General features: G+C 38.9%; 1 protein-coding gene across 5 annotated transcripts in view; it reads left to right on the top strand.

Annotated features, from left to right (window-relative positions):
• CTNND2 (catenin delta 2) overlaps positions 1 to 23,906 on the top strand; it is a 1,013,144-nt gene that overhangs the window by 795,590 nt on the left and 193,648 nt on the right. For all 5 annotated transcript variants that reach the window (XM_021076845.1, XM_021076841.1, XM_021076844.1 and 2 more), the window contains exon 12: positions 20,285 to 20,468. In XM_021076845.1, coding sequence (XP_020932504.1) covers positions 20,285 to 20,468 — 184 coding nt within the window. The remainder of the gene's footprint in view (positions 1 to 20,284; positions 20,469 to 23,906) is intronic.

Raw genomic sequence — 23,906 nt, 5'->3', positions numbered from 1 at the left:
AACCTCAGAATGGAGTGTCTCTAAGAGGCAAAATAATTTGGAGTGTGAGAGCCTGTATTGATAGCCCATTTCTGTCTCTCTTGTTTGTTACCTGTCCTTGGGGGATTTTTGTAACCCTTTAAATCTTTAGTTATGAAACTGTTAAGATGAAATCAAGAGTAGTGCCTCTCTCCTAGGCTTAGGGTAAGGATTTAATAAAACAGTGCAGGTGGCCTGGTAATGACCCAATAAAATGAGGGCTGTGATTACCGTTAGTATTATTATGATAGAACGACAGTGTCAGACAATTTTGATTTAACTGAAAGAAAGGCCTAGTTTTTTCCTTTGTAGGTTATGACTGTGGTGGACAGAGAAAGGATGGCGTTTAAAAATTACCCTTCATCTCAATCTGATTTTTGTTCAGTATTTTCCATGGACGATTATAGCTGTGTATATTTTTAGCAGAGGCCAGCAGAATTAAATGTTTGCAAGACAGATTATTTGTAAAAGTTGTTTCAAAACTGATTGTTCTTCATTCTCTGAACTCCAGTGACTTCTTGAAATTTCTCAAGTTACATGACCTGAGGCTAAAAAGAAACTGGCAGGAGATGAAAAGGAGAACATTCTCCTGTGTTCATGTATTCTGCTTCAAAGCACTGCATGCCACATCACCTCTCTCCAATTTCAAGCAGCAAATTTATGTGCTTGACATTTGCCTGATTTTTCTTTTTTTTTTTTTTTTTTTTTGTCTTTTTGCCATTTCTTGGGCCGCTCCCCCGCGGCATATGGAGGTTCCCAGGCTAGGGGTCAAATCGGAGCTGTAGCTGCCAGCCTATACCAGAGCCACAGCAACGCTGGATCCGAGCCGCGTCTGTGACCTACACCACAGCTCGCGGCAACGCCGAATCCCTAAACCCACTGAGCAAGGGCAGGGATCGAACCCTCAACCTCACAGTTCCTAGTCGGATTCGTTAACCTCTGCGCCACGACGGGAACTCCTTGCCTGATTTTTCATAGGCATCATGGTCAGACTCTTATCTGACCTTAACTTTTGCCTGTAAGTGCAATGCCATTGGACGGGGGCTCACCTTCTCGGTCTGTTTCCTCATCTATAAAATCAAATTGGTTGAAGGTTTACCTGAGTTAATACATGCAAGGTGATTAGCAAAAACCCTAGCATAGGGAGTTCCCTTCATGGCTCAGTGGTTTACAAATCTTACTAGGATCCATGAGGATGCAGGTTCACTCCCTGGCCTTGCTCAGTAGCTTAAGTATCCGGCATTGCTGTGAGCTGTGGTATAGGTCACAGACGTAGCTCAGATCTTGTGTTGCTGTGGCTGTGGTGTAGGCCAGCAACTATAGCTCCAATTCTGCCCCTAGCCTGGGAACTTCCATATGCTGCAGGTAAGGCCCTAAAAAACACAAAACAAACAAACAAAAAAACCCTAGTGTATAACAAGAACTCAAAACTGCTAGGTAGCTTTGGCTATTTTTTAAGTATAGTTGATTTACAATGTTGTGTTAGTTTCAGGTGTACAGCAAAGTGATTCAGTTATACATACATAAATATATTTTTTTCTGAGTTTTTTCCTTTATAGGTTATTACAAAATATTGAGTAGAATTTCTCATGCTATGCAGTAGGCCCTTATTAGTTACCTATATTACATATAGTAGTATGTATATGTTAATCCTAAATTCCTAATTTATCCTTCCTTCCCTTCCCCCTTTGGTAAACATAAGTTTGTTTTCTATGTCTATGGGTCTATTTCTGTTTTGTATATAAGCTCATTTGTGTCATGTTGTAAAGATTCCAGGAAGTTCCCATTTTGGCTCAGCAGTAATGAGCCCAGTTAGCATCCATGAGGATGTGGGTTCAGTCCCTGGCCTCATGCAGTGGGTTAAAATATCTGGCATTGCTGTGGCTGTGGCATAGGCTGGCAGCTGTAGCTCCAATTCAGCCCCTAGCCAGGGAACTTCCATGTGCCACCCCTGTGGCCCTAAAAAAAAAAAAAAAAAAAAAAAAAAAAAAACCGTATATAAATGATATCATATATTTGTCTTTCGCTATTTCACTTAGATAATCTGTAGGTCCATCCATGTTGCTACAAATGGGATTGTTTCTTTCTTTTTTATGGCTGAGGTATATTTGGCTATTATCCTTATTGCTTTTTTCAATATGATCTTATTTTGGACGCCCGGCTCAGCCATGCTCTGTGAAAATATGAGATCCTTGTACATTGGCATCATCATAACTCAATAATTCTGTTTGTTTGCTTGTTCATTCATTCAGTTATCCATCCATTCAGGAACACCTATCAAGGGCTACTAAAAGCTAAATTCCTTTTAATTCTTATTATGGGAGAGCTGAATTAAAACTTCAGTCTCTGATTCCCAGCTGTCACTGTTTTTACTCTACCGTCCATGTCTTCATCAAGACTGCTTTTCTTGGAGAGCCATAGAGACTAAAGGTGTGCTTTAAAAAAATTTTTTTTATTCAAGTATAGTTGCTGTGCAGTATTATATATATTACATGTGTACAGTGTCCTGATTCACAATTTTTTTTTTGTCTTTTTTTTTGTTGTTGTTGTTGTTGCTATTTCTTGGGCCGCTCCCGCGGCATATGGAGGTTCCCAGGCTAGGGGTTGAATCGGAGCTGTAGCCACCGGCCTACGCCAGAGCCACAGCAACGCGGGATACGAGCCGCGTCTGCAACCTACACCACAGCTCACGGCAACGCCAGATCCTTAACCCACTGAGCAAGGCCAAGGATCGAACCCGCAACCTCATGGTTCCTAGTCGGATTCATTAACCACTGCGCCACGACGGGAACTCCCTGATTCACAATTTTTAAAAGTTATTCTCCATTTCTAGTTATTATAAAATATTAGCTATATTCTCCATGTTGTACGGTATCTACTTGCAGCTTGTTTAATATCTGCTAGTTTGTACCTCTTACTTTTCTACCCCTGTATTCCCTGTATTGCCCCTCCCCTTCTCCCTCTCCCCACTGGTAACCCCTAGTTTGTTTGCTATATCAAGGGTGGGCTTTAAAATTGTCCCATTGTAGATGAGTGTCCCCAGTTGTCCCCTGTCCGAGGATTCTTACCTAAGGATGCTCCCACAGAGGGAATGAGGAAGGAAGATGTGCTACTGGCATTATTTAAAAAAAAATCTCCAAGGTGATACCCATCCCTATCTTTGTGTCTTTGTGTCCCCATCTTTGTAATTTCCTATTTGTCTCCTTACTCTTTGCCCGGAAAGTTTGGAATGGCAGCCTGGAGCCCCACCAAGAAGTGTGTGGGCTGCGTAACTTCTGGGCGATAGTGTTAATATAGCTGCAAACAGCTTAACAGGCTTCTCATCCACTCAGATCAAGTCATGACTTTATGGTCAATGGATGCCCTGAACATTCAGGTAGTTGCCTGGTGCTGTGTTTATTAAAGATGAAATTAGCTATCTACTCATTTTCAATAATGTACATGGTTTGTCAGCTGTCAGCTCTTTCAAAGACCACTAGGAAAACCTGTTGATCAAGCAAAACTAAGTTTATTATATGTACTGTGGTAAAGGAGAACATGACCTTGCAAGAGTCAAAAGGTATTGATAAGGTCTTAGGTCCTTGGCTGGGTGACTTTAAGGTGGAAGACAATTGGGATTGGGCAGAATTTGTAACGTAATAACTTTGAACTGGTAGTATGGTTAGGCAAGGGTCTTCAAACAAGTTTTGATGAGCAAACTATTACTTTTGGTAAACAAACTGATGAGTTTAAAGTATGAACTTAAAGAGGCAAATGATTCCTGGAGCTAGCAGTTAGATTAGTCTGTTCCAGTATCATTTAACTGAGGACCAGAGACTATGGTGGCTCACCTCTCACACCTGTGTTTTTTTCAGTCATTATGTAAGGGGAGTGTTTGTCTTTGAATCTCTCTCCCTGCATGTGCGTGCGCACGCGCGCACACACACACACACACACACACACACACACAGTTTTTCTCTCCCCTCCCCACCAACTCCTCTTTCCTCTCATTATGAAAGGCTTAAATTTAAGCTACTTTATTTAATACATGTAATTTGCAGGCACAAAACCACCGAGCAACACAACCAAATTATAAGAAATTATTTTTATTAGCACAGATAAGATTATAACAATTGTCAGAAAAAGAACATACTCTTTAATTGCAGTCACTTTTGGAAAAAGAGGCCTAGGGCCAGCTTCCAAAGGTTATAAAACTCACTCTGGTGCTTTGGCGACCTTTTGTTTTCAAGGTACTGGAATATTCAAGGTCACTGAGGAAGGCTTTAGTTTCCAGCAAGCACATTTTATGTTCCTAACTTGATCTTTTGGGAATTGTGAAATATAGAATTCTATGGTTCATTTACAAAACGCTGTGATCAAACATGAACCCATGACTTTCACAGATGGTTACTATCAGACATTGACATCTGTAAGGGAGGAAATTTTTTCCTGTGCCCATCTTAGGTTTCCAGCTGAGGTCCTGTAATTTAGAAAGGTAAGAGAAAAACAGAAAGTTTATTAACAGGTGCATGGCACATCCACATGGGGGCGCCAGTGAGTAACCCAGAGAGGTGAATAGAAGTTGGGTTTATATACCATCCTAAGCTAAACAAAAGAAAGAGGGTGTGGACTTCTAGGAGAGGGAGACAAGTTCTGGGAAGGTGACCAGGAAATGTGTGGTAAAAAGGGGTTGCAGGTTAAGGTTTGTTATGCAGATTTAAGTCAGCACCTTTTTCATTGATAAGAGTTAAGAATCTTCCTCTTCCTGGTATGAAAGAGAAACTTCTTGACAGGTGGAAATTTCCTTTATTAATATAAATCCCTTTATAAAAGAACTTGTGCTGATTTGAGAGCTTTTCCTGCCTCTGTTGGTGCTCATTGTCCTTTAGCTCAAAATTATGCATATACTGGATTTCCCTGGTGGCCTAGTGTTTAATGATCCAGCATTATCACTGTAGCAGCTTGGGTCACTGCTGTGGCACAGGTTTAGTCCCTGGCCTGGGAACTTCCTCCTGCCAGAAAGAAAGAAAGAAGGAAGGAAGGAAGGATGGAAGGAAGAAAGAAAGTAAGATAGATTATACATATACCAAAGAGGAATATTTCAGAGTGGCATATTCTGGTACCCTTCACATCCAAACTTTTCAACTACAATTTAATTTTTATTTATTTGTTTGTTTATTTATTTATGTTGTATTTTTGCCATTTCTAGGGCCGCTCCAGAGGCATATGGAGGTTCCCAGGCTAGGGGTCGAATTGGAGCCGTAGCCGCCGACCTACGCCAGAGCCACAGCTACACGACCTACACCACAGCTCACGGCAATGCAGGATCCTTAATCCACTGAGCAAGGCCAGGGATTGAACCTGCAACCTCATGGTTCCTAGTCAGATTCGTTAACCACTGAGCCACGACGGGAACTCCTACAATTTAATTTTTAAAAAGTACCATGGAAGGAGCTTCTCCATTCTTAAACAGGAGCTACATCACCTTGTTCCAATTGGAGAAGGACCTCATTTCCCGTGACTAGAGTCTGATCTGTAAGATTCTAAAGAAATTATCGTAAACATTTGATAGAAAGATTCTAAAGAAATTAGTGTTGACCAAAAATTAATCAGGTGATCTAAGAAAGAAAGGGAAAATTTTGTTTGAGCCAAATTTGAGAATTATAACCCAGGAAGAGCATCTCAGAAACTCTGAGAACAGTTCCACCCATTAGGAGTCAAGGCATAGTTAGTTGTATATAAGTTTTTTGAGATGGGGCTGTACGTCATATGAAGTATTATTGACAGTTTACATAATCCAGATCTAAGTACCAAGTGACCCCTCAGGAGTTCAAGAAGAAATGTTATCTTTAAGAAGCTGTCTCTTTGGTACTGGGAGAAAATTGCTATTCCTTTTTTTTTTGGAGGGGGGGAGGTATTTCCTCCAACTCGGAAGCTTTGGTCAATGCATAATACAGGTACGCAATGCACAGTTGGGGAGAGAGGAGGCCAAAGGGAAGAGAAGAATTTTTTTGCTTAAATTTTTTCTTGCCTTGCCATAAAATAGGAATTTTATTTCACACTAGGATCTGCAGACTCCAACGTAGAATGGAGACATACCTAAGTCTTGATTCTTTCCTCAAAAACAGTCATCATCTTTCATTTATAAAATTACTTAGTTTTAAATTAAATTAATTCAGTCTCTGAAACACCAGTGAAGATCATTTTTTCAACTGCTTGTTGAATTTGGAGCTCTTACTTATGCTAGTCTATACCAGCTTGATCTAAACATTTAATGTATCTGCTGGTGCCAAAATGTAAACATCGGAGTGTTGCTGGGATCGCTTTTGGCTTTGGAACAAGACAACGCCACAACATTGATGGCTGTATCTTGTTAAGAAAGTTGTGTTCGAATTTTCAGAAATTAAAACGACTTATAGGGACCCAGGTCAAGTTAATCAGCTTAAACCAGAGTGTGCCTCGTGTGTAATAGCAAAGATTTGATTTACTTTCTAGTATAAAGAACAATTCACTTTTCATCCATTCGAAAGTTAACCAAATTCTATACATATCTTAAAAATGAGCGAGAATAATTCTGCTTGTTTCTCTGCATTTATGTGTATTTGATTATTTTAGAAAGAATTCTGTATTTGGACCAGAAGCCACAGGTGGCCATAATAAATAGGGTGACGTTTTCCAGTTATCAACCATGACAGTCCAGCTCTGCTTGCACACCGCACACGTTTACACCCTGCAACCCCTTCACCCGGTCACTGTCTCTGTGAGACTCTCAACTTGGATTCAGTGAGTCTAATTCTTAAACGATTAACCTGCACCCAAGCCCCAAGATCACAGCAGTTTCCTGCCCTGTGTGATTGAAGAGGAGAACTCAGAGGTTATTTATTCTGGTCAACCAACTCCTGGGACCCCAAAACGAAAACATGAGGAGCTTTGGCCTAAAGGAACTACCCATTTTTAAATTTTTAAACTTATTTTTAATGGTCTTAAGTTAGATTTATTATAAATTGAGTAGTGGGATCACTTTTTTGGTAAAGAATTAATTGGAGTTCCCAGGTGGCTCGGTGGTAACAAATCCAACTCTAGTATCCATGAGGATGCAGGTTTGATCCCTGGCATCACTCAGTGGGTTAAGGATCTGGTGTTTCCATGAGCTGTGGTGCAGGTTGCAGACATGGCTCAGATCTTGTGTGACTGTGGTGGTGTAGGCTGGCAGCTGCAGCTCCAGTTCCAGTTCTACCCCTAACCCAGGCACTTCTACATTCCCCAGGTACAGCCCTAAAAAGACAGAAAAAAAAAAAAAAAAGAGTCACTCTTTAGGGAAGGTTTACAAGGTAAGACAAAAGTTCAAATAGAACTTATTTCTCCACATATATCCTAAAATACTTATATACCATCGATAAAATCCATTAAGGCTCTGTCACTATATCCATCATCTGACTCAAATTTTCTGAAACAATAATATAATAATACAATTATCTTTAAAATTTCCTGTGATGCAAGATACTAAGTATTAAAGTTTCTTTTTTCTTCACTCTTATAACCATCTTTATAACATGTCTTTTTAAACACGTCCCTGCCAGGCACTGCAGAATGGTTATCACATCCATTTTATGAAATAACACTCTCCTCAACGTGGCATTTACATAATACACTTTTAAGAATAATTTCTATTTTTTTAATTGAGATATAATTGACTTAACACTGTGTGAGATTCAGATGTACAATGTGTTGATTTAATACATTCGTATATTGCAATGTGATTACCACTGTAGTGTTAGTTAGTGTCTCTATCATGGCACGTAATAATCATCTTTTTTTGTGGTAAGGACAATTAAGATCTAGTCTCTTAGCAGCTTTGAAGTTCCTAATTCAATAACATTGGCTGTAATTACTTGGCTGTGCAGTAGATTCTACTTTACCACTCATTGCAAGTTTGTACCCTTAAATAGCATTTCCCTGCACCTCCAGTCCCTGGCACCTACCATTCCATTCTTTGATTTTATGAATTTGGCATTTTTAGATTCCACATGAGTGATATCATATAGTATTTGCCTTTCTGTGTCTGATCTCACTTAGTATAACACCCTCAGGGTCCATCAGTGTTGTCCAAATGACAGGATTTCCTTCTTGCTCGTGACCAAGTAATATTCCACTGTATATATGTACGACATCTTCCTTATCAGTTCATCTGCTGAGGGAAATTTAGGTTGTTTCCATATTTTGGCTGTTGTGAAGAATGCCACAGTGAACAGGCAAGTGCAAGTATCTTTTCTATGTCTTGTTTTCATTTCCTTTGGAAATATGACCAGGGGTGGGACTGCTGGATCATATGTTAGTTCTATTTTTAAATTTTTGAGGAATCTCCATACTGTTTACTATAGTGGCTGCAGCAACTTACTTTCCTACCAACAGTGCACAAAGGTTTTCTTTGCTCCACACTCTCAGCAACACCTTTTATCTTTTCTTGATGACAGCCATTCTAGCCGGCATGAGGCAATTTATTATGATTTTGATTTACATTCCCCTGATGATGAGTGATGCTAAGCATCTTTTTATGTACCTGTTGAACATTTGGGTATCCTCTTTGGAAAGATGGCTACTCAATTTCTCTATTTTTTTCTTTTTATGGCCACATCTGCACCATATGGAAATTCCCAGTCTAGAGGTGGAATTGGAGCCACAGCTGCCAGCTTACAGCACAGCCACAGCAACACAAGATCCAAGCCATATCTGCAACGTACACCACAGCTTGTGGCAATTCCAGATCCTCAACCCACTGAGCAAGGCCAGGGATCAAACCCACATCCTCATGGATAAAACTATGTCGGGTTCTCAACAGGAATTCTTCAGTCCCTCTATTTTTAAATCTCATTGTTTATTCATCTTTTTGTTATTGTGTTGTATGATTTCTTTATGTGTTTCGGATGCCAACTCTTTATCCAGTTTATGGTTTGAAGTTATCTTCCACCATTTCATAGGCTGCCTTGTCATCTTATTATTGTTTTTGTTGTACAGAAGCTTTTTAGTTTAATGTAGTCCCATTTGTTGACTTTTTGCTTTGAACTATCCATTATTATAGCCACAGTTTGATAAACTTTAGGATCAAATCAAGATCAGTGCTTTTATTTTGAAAAGCATTAAATGAGCATGATGTGTGAATCTTTTTGAGGCTACCATCAATACCATCTGGAAGGAGTCACAAGACAATCCTAATTCAACAGTCTCGCCTTAAAGGTCATGACTTCTCAGGGACAAGTTGAGAATGTTTATGTGATGTGCACAGTGTGCACACACACACATGCACATATGCTGGTGCATGCACCTGCACACTTGCACCTGCAGACAGGTACGCTCATGCATATATGCACACATCGGTGCGCTCACATGTGTACATATTCATGCAACACATGCTCACACCCAAATACATACAGCACAAGTTCAGGATGTCATGGGCTTCCAGATTTTGGTCAGCCACCCTCTACTCACCCATGAATCAAGGTGTAAGTGGGTGAGAGGGAAAAGTTAGTAATGGCCACCCCCTAGCCTCCATCTCATCCCCACCCCCAACCAAGCCCAACCTTGACTTTTTGTAAGATAAACTTGTTTGCCTTCTTTTGTAAGATAAGTTTCTCTCTTCTTTCCCTTTCCCAGCTGCACACATTTTCACTCTCAGAATAAGATAAATGATAGACTAGTTTAAAATAAATCTTCGTATATACATTAAGTTCATTTTAATTAGTTAATTTAAAATAAGAAATTTAAGCATTCATTTAAAATGAATTCAACCCAGCTTTTCTTTGGTTTGAGCCTCACCTATGTTCAAGGATTGTGTTTTAGGTCTAAAAATTAAAAGCAAATGAAGAGGGCATAGGAAAGTATTACATAGCCACAGGCAATGTTTGATTTTACCATGATTTAAGACTTGCCATTATTAAAATACTTTTTTGGGGTCAACCTGAAATTCCTTTTTAAAAATATAGTCTTTATCTCTTTTAGGAAGAGAAACCCACAATTACTCTCTATTAAAACAAAGTAAAGGATCCAATGAAAGTGATTAAGATTTTATTAAAGAAATTTTAATAAACCAATTACTGCTCATGAATATGGATAATCTCAGGGGGGAAAAAGCTATCCTGTGCCTGAAATAAAAATAAACTATATTTTAAATATAGTTAGTATACATAATTAGTTATTTAAATGTCTTCTCAACTCAACCTACTGTCAAAATTATGTTTGAAACAGCAATAATTTCATACTGATAAAGGAAAGCTATTGAATACATATAATTAGAGGAAAGATGCTATAAAATAATTTTATTACAGATTACAATCTGAAAGAAATTAGCATGTTTTCATCAGGTAAATTAAAATGTTCTAGTGACCATCAACCACAATACTAAAACATTTTTAAGTTACTTTCAGATAAAAATAATTGGGGTAGCTTGTTATGGAAGCTGAATACCACTGTGAATTCAATTTACTCCACAATTTTTCTATGAATTGAAAGTTTAGTATTACCTTGGCTTATTTAGAATTATCGGGGAATTAATATAAGAAAATTACCCAAATGTTACACTAGAAATGAGCTTCCTAATGCTAAACTGAGTAATGTTTTTTAGTGATAACCTTTTTCTCTACTTGCTAAAAGCAACATTTCTTTAGGGTCAAGGGTTGTATCCCCATGTAAATAATATTTTTGTATTTTCATCGAGATGTGTTTTTTGTTTGTTTTCATTTTTGGCTACACCCTGACATGCGGAGTTCCTGGGCCAGGGATCAAATCCAAGCCGCATTTGCAACCCACACCACAGCTACAGCAACATGAGATCCTTTAACCCACTGTACTGGGCCGGGCATTTGTGAGTGCTGTTGCTTTAGAGACTCCACCTGTCCTGTTGCACCACAGTGGGAACTCTGGAATTTGTTATTTTTAACATTACTTCTTGCATCTTTTGTTTTATTCTTTTGGATCATTCCTTCATTTTGTTAGCAGTATAATACTTTAAAAATGTTCACTGTTTGGAGCACACATCGACCTATAAGGGTCATGTCATCCCGTTATTAATTCTTGTATTTATTCAGCATCTATTAGGTGACCACCTAATATGTGTCAGAGCCTAGTCTGTGTACTGTATGTGTTCTGTATTCTGTAAACACTTAGGGTCCTTGCTTTCATTTCTTGGCTGGGACTTTGTTGTGGAGAAGGGCAGTGGGCAAATGACAGAAAACCAAGTAAAGAAAAAGCATTCAGGCAGGCAGGTAGGGGAAGGAGATAAATAGATGAGGGGAATTAAGAGATACAAACTTGCATTACAAAATAAATGAGTCACAGGTATGAAGTATACAGGTGGGGAATATAGTCCATGATTATATAATATCTTTGTATGGTGACAGTGGCAGATGACAAGTAGACTTAAAATGATCATTTTGAAATGTAGAGAAGAAGGAGAATTCCCAAAGACATTCTATGATGCCACCATCACCCTAATTCCAAAACCAGACAAAGAAACCACCATTAAAGAAAACTATAGGCCAATATCTTTGATGAATATAGACACAAAAAAAATCTCAACAAAGATTTAACCAACTGAATCCAACAACATATAAAAAAGATCGTACACTACAACCAGGTGGTATTCATCCCAGGAGCACAAGGATTGTTCAACATGCACAAATCAATCAACGTCATATACCACATTAACAAAAGTCAAAAACCACATGATCATCTCAATAGATGCAGAGAAAGCATTTGACAAAGGCCAACATCCATTCATGATCAAAACTCTTACCAAAATGGGTGTAGAGGGAACATATCTTAATATAATCAAAGCCATTTATGATAAACCCATAGCAAATATAATACTCAGTGGAGAAAAGCTGTGAAAGCCTTCCCACTAAAATCTGGAACAAGACAAGGATGCCCACTCTCACCACCATTATTCAACATAGTACTGGAAGTCCTAGCCACAGCAATCAGACAAACAAAAGAAATAAAAGGCATCCAAATAGGAAGAGAAGAGGTAAAACTGTCACTGTGTGCAGATGACATGACACTATACATAGAAAACCCGCAACCCCAAAACTACTTGAACAGAGCAACACGTTCAGCAGAGTAGCAGGATATAAGATTAACATTAAGAAGTCAGTTGCATTTCTGTATACTAACAATGAACTATTGGAAAAGGAATACAAAAATACAACACCTTTTAAAATTGCACCCCCAAAAATCAAATACCTGGGAATACACCTGACCAAGGAGGTAAAGAACTTACATGCTGAGAAGTATAAAACATTTATCAAGGAAATTCAAGAAGCTGTAAAGACATGGAAAGATACTCCATGCTCCTGGGTTGGGAAAATTAATATTGTAAAAATGGCCATACTACCCAAAGCAATCTCCAGATTCAATGCAATCCCTATCAAATTGCCCATGACATTTTTCACAGACCTAGAACAAACAATCCAAAAATGTATATGGAACCACAGAAGACCCAGAATTGCCAAAGCAATCCTGAGGAACCAAAACCCAGCAGGAGGCATCACTCTCCCAGACTTCAGGCACTATTACAAAGCCACAATCATCAAGACAGTGTTGTACTGATACCAAAACAGACAGACAGACCAGAATAGAGAACAGAATAGAGAACCCAGAAATCAACCCAGACACCTATGGTCAATTAATCTTTGAAAAGGAGGCAAGAATATAAAATGGGAAAAAGACAGTCTTTTCATCAAGTGTTACTGGGAAACTGGGACAGCTGCATGCAAATCAATGAAACTAGAACACACCCTACAGCATGCATGAAAATAAACTCAAAATGGCTGAAAGACTTAAATATAAGATAAGACACCCCCAAACTCCTAGAAGAGAACATAGGCAAAACATTCTCTGACATCAATCTCATGAATATTTTCTCAGGTCAGTCTCCCAAATCAACAGAAATGAAAGCAAAAATAAACCAATGGGACCTAACCTAATCAAACTGACAAGCTTTTGCACAGCACAGGAAACCAAAAAGAAAACAAAAAGATAACTTAGAGAATGGGAGAAAAGAGTTTCAAATGATGCGACTGACAAGGACTCAATCTGTAGAATATACAAGCAGCTTATACAACTCAACAGCAAAAAAGCCAACAACCCAATGGAAAGCTGGGCAAAGGACCTGAATAGACATTTCTCCAAGGAAGATATACAGGTGGCCAACAAGCACTTGAAACAATGCTCAACATCGTTGATTATTAGAGAAATGCAAATCAAAACTACCATGAGATAGAATGGCCAGTCAGAATGGCCACCATTAAGAAATTCACAAATAGCAAATGCTGGAGGGGGTGTGGAGAAAAGGGACCCCTCCTGCACTGTTGGTGGGAATGTAAGCTGGCACAACCACTGTGGAGAACAGTATGGAGGTACTTTAGAAATCTATACACAACTATCATATAACCCAGCAATTTCACTCTTGGGCATATATCCATACAAAAGTTTCCTTGGAAAAGACACATGCACCTGCATGTTCATTGCAGCACTATTCACAGTAGCCAAGACATGGAAACAACCCAAATGTCCATCAGCAGATTATTGGATTAAGAAGATGTGGTATATGTACACAATGGAATACTACTCAGCCGTAAAAACTAATGACATAATGCCATTTGCAGCAACATGGATGGAACTAGGGACTCTCATACTGAGTGAAATAAGTCAGAAAGAGAAAGACAAATACTATATGGTATCATTTATATCTGAAATCTAATATAAGGCACAAATGAACCTTTCCACAGAAAAGGAAATCATGCACTTGGAGAATAGACTTGTGGTTGCCAAGGGGGAGGGGGTGGGAGTGGAATGGATTGGGAGCTTGGGGTTAATAGATGCAGACTATTGCCTTTGGAATGGATTAGCAATGAGATCCTGCTGTGTAGCACTGAGAACTATGTCTAGCCACTCATGATGGAGCAGGATAATGTGAGAAAAAGGAATGTTTACATGTATGTGTAACTGGGTCACCATGCTGTACAGTAGAAAAAAAATTATATTGCGGAAATAACTATGAAAAAATTTTTAAAAATAAAGAGAAAAAGATTTCCCTGATGAATTTAAAAAAAAAAAAAGGAAATATCAAATCACTATACTGTCAACCAGGAACTAATATAGTGTTGTAAGTCAATTATACTTTAAAAACAAACAAAATCCTTGAAAAAAGAGATCAGATTTGTGGCGGCTACTAGAGATGGGATTTGAGGAGGGGTAGTTGGATGAAGGTGTCAAAAGGTACAAAAGTCCAATTATCAGATAAATAAGTATTAGGGATGTAACATACGCAATAAATCTGATTAACACAGCTCTACTTTATATATGAAAGTTGTGAGAAGAGTCAATCCTATGAGTTCTCATCACAAGGAAATAATTATTTTTCTATTTTGTTAATGTTGTATCTATATGAGATGATGGATATTCACTAAACATTGTAGTTATCCTTTCATGATGTCCACAAGTCAACTCATTATGCTGTATACTTTAAATACATAGAGTGCTGCATGTCAACTATAGTTCAGTAAAATGGGTGATGGGGAGAAAAAGCATGAGGCATATGAGTTGGTGATGAGGTCTCTGATGAAAATTAAAACAGGAAATCTGTAGCATGAGTCTGGAAAAGTAGTTTAGACTGATCCAAAACTGCTCTCTTGAGTTTAGTGCATTCAAGGGACATGTGAGCAGAAAGAAGGATTAGCCTTGGAAAGATCTGGAAAAGAATGTTTCAGGCTGAGAGAGCAGTTCAGTCCAAGATGTGAGTTACAAATGAGCTTGTTGATCAAGGAGAAGAAATAAGGCGACGATGGTGAAAGCAGTGTAGTTAAGTTGCAGTGATGGGAGCCATGAGGGCAGGGACTTCTTGTTTTGTTCGCTAATGTATCCACTATATGAAACAGATCCTGGCACATAGTAGGTCCTTAATATGTGTGGATTGAGTGAATGATTGAACCAAAGAATCTAATTCAAGATGAATTTAGAGAATGAAGGAAAGGCTTGATCATGAAATTGCAATCAGAGGCTTAGTTTTATTTTAAGGGTATGTTTATTTGAAAGGGTATGTTGTAGACTGAGCATTGGCCCCTTTGAAGAGGTCCACAGTCCTAATTCTCAGAGCCTGTGAATGTTATCTTACATAGTAAAAGGGACTTTGCAGATGGGATTAAATTAAAGATCTTGAAATGGGGAGATTATCCTGGATCATCAAGGCACGTTTAATGTTATCACAAGTGTCCTTATAGCAGGGAGGGAGGAGTCAGAGAAGATGCTGTGATAATGGATGCTGAGGCTGGCCGTCATGCAGACCTCAAGCCATGAAAAGTGGGCAGCCTTCAGAAGCTTAAAAAGATAAGGAAATTATCCCCTAAAGCTTCCAGAAGGAGCACTGCCTGCTGATCCATTTGAGGTTTCAGAACTGTAAGATCATAAATGTGCCTTGTTTTAAGCACTACATTTGTATTAACTTGTTACAGCAGCAACTGGAAACTAATACAAGATTATTCCAAACTAAAGAAAATGGCCAGTTAATAAGTTACAAACATGAAGAAGGATATGTTTTTAAAAGTGCACTATCGTTTGTCACCTAAATTACAATGCATTTTAAATTTAGTTATAAGGTTTAGCTGGATTCCCCTTACTGTATCTTCTGTAATCTCACAGCAGACTTTGTTTTTTCCTTTTTTTTTTTTTTTTTTTTTTTTGGTCTTTTTTTTTGCTATTTCTTGGGCCGCTCCCACGGCATATGGAGGTTCCCAGGCTAGGGGTCGAATTGGAGCTGTAGCCACTGGCCTACGCCAGAGCCACAGCAACGTGGGATCCGAGCCGCGTCTGCAACCTCTGCAACCTACACCACAGCTCACGGCAACACCGGATCGTTAACCCACTGAGCAAGGGCAGGGACCAAACCCGCAACCTCAAGGTTCCTAGTCGGATTTGTTAACCACTGCGCCACGATGGGAACTCCTGTTTTTTCCTTTTTTAAAGTTTTATTGAAGTGTAGTTGATTTACAATGTGATAATTTCTACTGTAAAAGAGTGATTCAGTTATAGACACATCCATTCTTTTTCAGACTCTTTTCCCATATCGATTATCACGGAATATTAGGTGGGGTTTCCTGTGCTATACAGACTTTAGAAGAGGATGGAGGAGTTATAGGGAGGAAAAAAACAAGTGAGTCTAAGAATGAGAGGCATGAATAGGGGAAAAAGTGTTATAAAGGGAAAAAATGCATTTGGTAGACAGAGGGAAGGGAAAGGAAAGAACATTAACTACTGTTGCTGCGTAACAATATACGCACCCCCCCCCCCGCCCCAGTTTAACAGCTTAAAACAACAAGTGTTTATCCCATAGGGTGTCTGAGTGGCAGGAATCCAGGAGTGGCAGGTTTGCATGGTTCTGGCTTAGGGTCCCACACGGATGAGGCTGCATCATCTGGAGGCTTAACTGGGGCTGGAACCTCTACTTCCAAGATGCTCCTGAACGTGGCTGTTGGTGGGCATCTCAGTTCTCCTCCACATGGGACTCTTTATGGTACTGCCTGAGGGTCCTCAAAGCATGACAGCAGGCTCCCCGCTCAAACAAGCAATCCAAGGCAGAGCTGAGAGGAAGCCATTGTACCTTTTCTAGGACCTAGTCTCAGAAGCCTTCCGTCACCTCCTCCATGTTCTGTGGGTCAGAAGCAAGGCAGTAGGTCCCAGCCTCACTGCTGGGGAAGAAGGAGCAGGGTCCTCCATGGGAAGGAAATGTCAGAAGACAGAGAGGAAGGAGCGAAGAGAAATTTGAGCAAAACATCTGATTCTCATTCATTCATAGAGAATGCCTAGCTATGTCCACTTTTCTCTGTTAATCTCTCTCCCTTCATCAGGAACTAATGGTTATGTGTGCATGAGTGGTGGGGGCATTTATGTGTGAGTGTGTGGTGGGGGCACGTGTGTGTATGAGTGTGAGTGTGTGTAGATGTATGTGGATGAGTGTGTGTATGTGTGGATGTGTGTGTGCATGTACATGCATGTATATGTGCATATACGTGTGAATGTCTGCCTGTGTATGTGTATGACTGTGCGTGAAAGTACAGGTGTGAGTATATGTGTGTCAGGCATGACAGATGTAGAATTCCCAGCTGTTTCCCGCTTTGACTCCTGCCAGACAGAACCACCCTTTATCTCAGTGTCCCCAGAGACTGCTGATTCCACACTTCAGCTGGTCTCTTGTCCAGGTAATCTCACCAAAACTCCAAAGCTTGGAAAGTCCCCTGTAACTAACTGGTTTGCTGAATTCGCCCAAAAGAAATTCAGCCACCTTACATCTCCTTTCCCAAGCCCTCATCCAAGCAGAGGCTGTCCTTGGCCAGAGGTCCGCTGTGGTTCCCAGAAGTGCAGGCAGCACGTGTAGGTTGCAGATACAAACTAGGATGGAAAGTCCAGAAGTTTGGGTCCAGCACTGTGATGCAGTCATCGGAACATGAAGCACAGGCGGAGCTGTTCTAGAAAGATGGATGGAGTGTGAAGAGGCACTTCCGTCCATGCCTGATTCGGAACTAGGTTGATTAATGAACTAAGGAGAAAAGGGAGAGAACAGCCCCATAAAGAATTACCTGAAATGCCATCTTCTTTTCCATTCTTTCACCTCTCATCAGATATTAGATTAGGTCTTTACCTTTTATTTGATTTTTTCTGCTTTCTTTTCCTACCTCTTTTCTGTTTGTTAGGAAACACTAAAAATTGCTTTATTATCATAGAATGCCTTAAGATTCTTTTAAATTCATTGTGTGTAAAAATGCAAAAGTCTTTTACTGTTTAGTCTTTAAAGGAAATGTATTTTATAGCAAAATATGCCACCCATATTTTAAAACACTTATAAGCCTCAATTTTCATGTATTGATGTTTTTAAATAAGGATTTAGGAATGAAAAAAAACTCATATTTTGGGTCTGTACATGTGTGTTGTATACTTGGAAAAACAGAATAACCTGTAATGGGAAATAATCTGAAATGTATGTGTGTGTGTGTGTATGTAAATATCTGAATCACTTTGCTGTACACCTGAAACTAATACAATATTGTACATGAACTATACTTCAGTAGAAAAAGGAAACAGACACGAACCATTTTATGTGATATTTTTAAAAGCCATCCTTAGATACAGGGGTAGGTAGTAATTTCATTTGAATGTGCCTTTTTAAACTGAGAATTAATTATTTCACTAGAAAAAAGAATATCATTGTAAGACTATTAATGAATAGAAGTATTCATTTTGATTGTTTTGATTATCCAAAATTCAGTAAAATGTTTCTTAATGGGATGAATAAACAGCTTCATATATTATTTAAATAAAAATAAATGCATATAATAATATTCCTTGCATTTCACATCTGTCCAAGTGAGAATATATTTTGGGCAACATCTGTATATCAATGAGCATTTTATATCTACTTAATTTAGGACACTAATGACTATGAGAACATGCTCACAGATGTGTATAGAAAATGGCCCAGGTGCTAATATGTAAGTGAGCAAATTTTTCCTGTAAAAGGCCAGATAGTGAATTGTTTAGGCTTCCTGGCCCATACCATCTCTGTCACAGAATCTCAGTTGTCTCCTGTCCGCCATCAACACGATGCATGGGAACAGGGAGGGCTGTATTCCAATAAAACTTTACTTACAAAAATAGGTAAGCAGGATTTGCCCTTAGTCCAACCCCCCTGCCAACTCTGTACCAAACGATTAATTTATTCATTCTCAGAGCCAAAAATGTTTTGTTTCCTTTACATTTACTTAAATAAAATTCCCAACAAGTGTTATTTTGAAAGGCTGGTGGAAAAGTTTGTCTCTAAAGTCACATTTTAATAGAACTGATTTAAAACTGTCACTTCAGTTATTAACAATCAAATATTATCGACTTTCAGATTAGTGTTAATGGCTTTGGATAGTTCAGCATGTACAACGCAAGAAACTCATAAAACAAATCTCAGAAATAATTGAGCTCTGCTTATTCATAACATGATAAATGAAACACAATCTCGTTTTAAAATGTATTGAATGTTTATCAAATAAGTAAACTGGAGGTTATCTTTCTAAAGACGACTATGATATTTTATTCCCAGTATCTGCAATGATGATGTGTCATGGGGGAAATAGCGTCTTTCATAGAAAAAAAGAATATTCTTGGTCATTGTTTTTTGCCTTTATGTGTTCTATTTTGAACAACAGAAAAATAATTATTTTAAAAGCTTTTTTAAATGATTTTATAACATGTCTGGAAGGCCTTTTCTGAAGTTAATCCCATTTTGAAGTCTTTATCCATTGTAGACATCCCCTTCACTTTCTACGGCTCTTTGCTGTTCTCTAAAGAGGGGTGGTCTATAAGTCCTCCTTGATCATTGCTTTCAGAATTGTCCCAAGTGACAAGAAATTTAAATTTCTTGTTGAGCCCATTATTATCAGACCTAATACTGGATTCTTGTAAGGTCCTGCACAGTGATGGCTGGTTCTATAGGGAAACTAAGTGAATAAAATGGACCACAGGTGCATAGTGAGGTCTCAGTTAAAACAAAGATGTCTTCCTGGTCCATTTCAGATGTCTTACTGGTCCATTTCAGATAACTTTCACAGCTCTTTGGTCTCCTTACCATTTGGGCACTTGGATCCACTGTACTAATTGTGACTGGAAGCCTGTTTGGTATTCTTGATTCCATCAGAGCTCTCAACCTCAGTCAGTCTCCACGATTGAACAAAGATAATCATGTGACAGTACCTCTGCCTACGGGATAGATTTTCACAGCACCTTTTAAAAAAATTATATTGACGTATAGTTGGTTTACAATGTTGTGTTAATTTCTGCTATATAGCAAAATAATTCAGCTATACATACATACATATATATTCGTTTTTATATTCTTTTCCATTATGGTTAATCACAAGATGTTGAGTATAGTTCCCTGTGCTGTACGTAGGACCTTGTTATTTATCCATTTGATATATACTAGTTTGCATCCCCAAACTAACCCCAAACTCCCACTCCAGCCCTCCTCCACTCCCTTCCCCCTTGGCAACCTCAAGTCTGTTCTCTATGTCTGTGAGTCTCATAGCTCATTTTTAATGGGTTCACACCGATGTTCTATAATGAAGGACGTGCTCTAAAGACGTGCTTGTACTGTTTTAGTCCTTCCTGCCCATGCTGTTAACTTGACTAGGGAAACTGGTTTTGAGCGGAGAAAAAGCAGTAACCACTCAAAGCTCTGTTTGTGTATATCTTGCAGGAGTACTTTGGAACCTCTCATCTTGCGATGCACTCAAAATGCCAATCATCCAGGACACCCTAGCAGTGCTGACCAACGCGGTAATCATCCCACACTCAGGCTGGGATAATTCGCCTCTTCAGGATGATCGGAAGATACAGCTGCATTCTTCACAGGTGCTGCGAAATGCCACTGGATGCCTCAGGTGAGTCCTGCATTTTCTCTGCCTCCCTCTGTCCTCAGACGCTTTCTGTTTCTGTAACTTTAATTGCTGTTTTGCTAAGAATCAGAGTGTTCTGGAAAGATGGATATCGATACGGCATTTCTAACAAGGTAGCAGAGAGGTGCGTCATCCACTGCCCTGTGCCTACACTGATATCTGACTTATTTAACATATTTTGTTGGGTTCTTGGGTCTGGGGCAAAAAAAACAATCATTTTTATTACCCATGCCTGAGGCATAATGAAGTTCCCTGGCCGAGGATCAAACCCATGCTATAGCAGTGACCTAAGCCACTGTAGCGACAATGCTGGATCTTGGGGCCCACTTCGCCCCAAGAGAATTCCCTCTAAAATAATCATTTTTATTCCAACCAAAAATAGTTTTTTTGATTGAACACAGAAGTTAACAGTAATTTCCCTTGTGATGATATATCATGCATATAGAAAACCCAGCAGACCAATTAGTTGGAAGAGAGTCTATGACAAACACATAGGGATCTAGTTAACTGTCTCCAGTACCTATTTTTATTTTTTATTTTTGAAAAATTTTCTGTGTGACTGCAAGAACCTATAATTCTTAAAAATAGCTCTTTAATAAGGCCTATGGTGTGAAATGTCTTTTTTAAATAATAAAAGTAGCAAATGTGTTGCAATTATCTCCCAATGCATTTTTACAAAACCTATCACCCAGAAGTCTCTTGAGATGTTTTAGTTGTTTTGTTTGGTTTTTGTTCTTAGAAAAGAATGTAATAATCAAGGTATACTTCTTCCAAACTCTGGAGACTGTGTTCCCAAGGATGCTGTAGATTGTACCAAAGTTGGAAATTTCGCTGGGTTAAACTTGATGGGATGGAGGTGATTTAAAATACCTAGTCAGATAATTAGTATTTAAAAAGTACAGTGTGCAGGATGGCTTTAGCTGGGCTGTCTCAAAGATGCCATTTCTCTTACAGTTGATCAGTTTCTAGGTGTGGGAATCAGACTCTACTGAGAAAGAACAGAATCACCTTGGTGACATTAATAATAATTATCTCATGAATATTTATAACATTGCTCTCAGCCTCCGGTCTAGAGAGGGGTGTGTGTATTTGTGTGAATATGCATGCGTAAAGGGAGAAAAAGTGAGCTGGCCTCCATAAATACCAACATGCATTCATGGGCAGAAATAGGAAACCCTGTGACAATTTCACTTTTCCTCAAGGTCACAAAATAAAGCTCTTTTGACATGATTTCTCTGGATAAGCTCCGCCATAAGCCAAATTTACAGTTCTCTAAACCCCCTTTTGAGACATCCATTTTATAACCTCTTAAATTCTATTATCCTTCAGAAACCTCCTGCCCCACCAGAAGAAATATAATTCCTCCAAAGCTAAAACCATAGACACTTCTGACCCTTTCTACCTGATTTTTCTGTTTTGATTAGATGCAGGTACAAGTGGTTTTCCTTTCTTCACTTCTTTGATTTGTAGAGAGTGTCATCTTCCCTAATGAAGATCACGGAAGGAAGTGCCTCAGAATCAATTGTAGAAGTGTTGACTACAGTTGATTAGCAAAGATCTGTTTAGCTCCATCAGTTAAAATTCTCTCTGAATGATATAGTAACGTAATGATCCATTCATGATGTTTGACTTAAGGATGAAGGACACTGACATTATGAGCATTCAACTACATTTGATGAAAAGTCAGCTGAAGAAACTAGACCAGTGTAGGTTTAACAGTCCCGTTTGTAGTCATGGCTAAGTTCACACACACACACAGGCTTGACCTGTGCTGCTTCTACTGCTAGCCAGGATTGACCACAACATGAGAAGCAAAAAGGAGAGCTTCTGATTTAGAGTTTCTTGTAGCCTAGTTGACTTTTCTTAATCCAGATGGAATGAGGTTTAGAGTTTTCCCACTTCCCATGGTTTATCATGTGAGTAACAAAAACAATCTGCCAATATGTGGTGAATATTTCACTTCCCTCTCAATTCATTAAACTCCCACCTTTCTTACAGGAAAAAAATATATAATTTTTCTCTCTTATTTTGAATGCATTTATGAATCATTCTACATTAATGAACAGGTTGGATTAAGAGATGAAGAAAATAGCCCTGGAGAGGGGCTAAAGTGAATTTGACAAATAAAGACTCAGCTGATGAAAAGTTTCAAGAAATTTCTATTCTTACTGTCTACTTAGAACCAGTGTTGGAAACACACCGAAATAGTCATAAATGTGTATATCATGATGGAAGATTCTAGATTTTAGTAGACGAAGTTATTTACATTCTTGATTTTTTTTCAACAAAACCTAGATCTTATTTACATTAAAGAAATTACTTTGTATGTTGTTCCTGGCTTTCAGCAGTTTTGTCCACAAGCTTTGGTTAAGTGTGTGCTGTGTGCTTGGGAAGGACCAGGGAGGTAGAAGTAAACATGGCAGCTTCTTCTGCTTCAGAAACTCCTAATCTAGTGGAAGACAATGGCACCCATACAGTGAGTCCTGGGACTACATCGTAGTATAATATAAAGCCATTATATGAGGATTGCATAGAGGGAACAACTGGGGAGGGAGTGCCTTACTCAGCCAGTGTGGTCGCTAAAGGCTTCAAGAGCCAGGTGAGGTTGGGGCCAAGCAGAGAAAGGGCTTCACCAGTCAATGCATTGAGAGGTAGTCAAGGTCAAGGCAGGAAAGAGTAGCCCTTATGCTCTGACACAGACATGGAAGAACAAACACCAGGGTCTGCAGGCAGTCTGCAAGCCTAGGAGACTTCAGGAAATGCAGTTTGCTTCATTGCCCATTCCAAGTGATGAAGGGCCTTGAAAGCAAAGCTTAGGAGAATAGACTTGGGTCTGCGGTAAAACATTGACCAAAAGAACACAGAGATCAGCTCTGTCTGGAAGCAGTTTTACAAAACAGAGTAGAGGTGGGTGGGGAGTGGAGAGGGGACAGAAAGAGTGGAGCTGGGAAGCTGCCCTGCAGGCTTCATTTCTAAGCTATCTCCTGTAGATGATAGTAAATATCAATATTTCATTCCATTCGATTAAATTTAACCATCACTGATTTGTACCTATGAGATCTTCATAGCTGTTTCCATTTTAGTTCTGCTTTTATTTTAGAATTTTTTTTTTTAGTTACAGAATTGTTATTCAAATGATAGTTTCAATATCTCATCAAATTGTTTAGAGAAGTTTTACAGCACAGACCATTATTTGTATGTCACTGGGGTTTAATAAATCAAATCCTAAGAAACAAAAGGGTATCCAATGAACATAGCTATGCTAAATTATGGGTAATGCAGGAGACTCAGCAAAAGTCCTCCTGGAGCTGCAGAAATGATTTGAATATAGTCCTTAAAATGTAAATTAGTAACCACATCGTCTCAGTTTATAAATCACATATGGTCTTAGACCTTGGCAAGGAACATTTTTTTGTTTTTTCC

This window comes from Sus scrofa, chromosome 16, assembly GCF_000003025.6.
Source record: "Sus scrofa isolate TJ Tabasco breed Duroc chromosome 16, Sscrofa11.1, whole genome shotgun sequence".
Classification (NCBI taxonomy): Eukaryota; Metazoa; Chordata; class Mammalia; order Artiodactyla; family Suidae; genus Sus; species Sus scrofa.
This window is presented reverse-complemented; position numbering and strand designations above follow the sequence as displayed.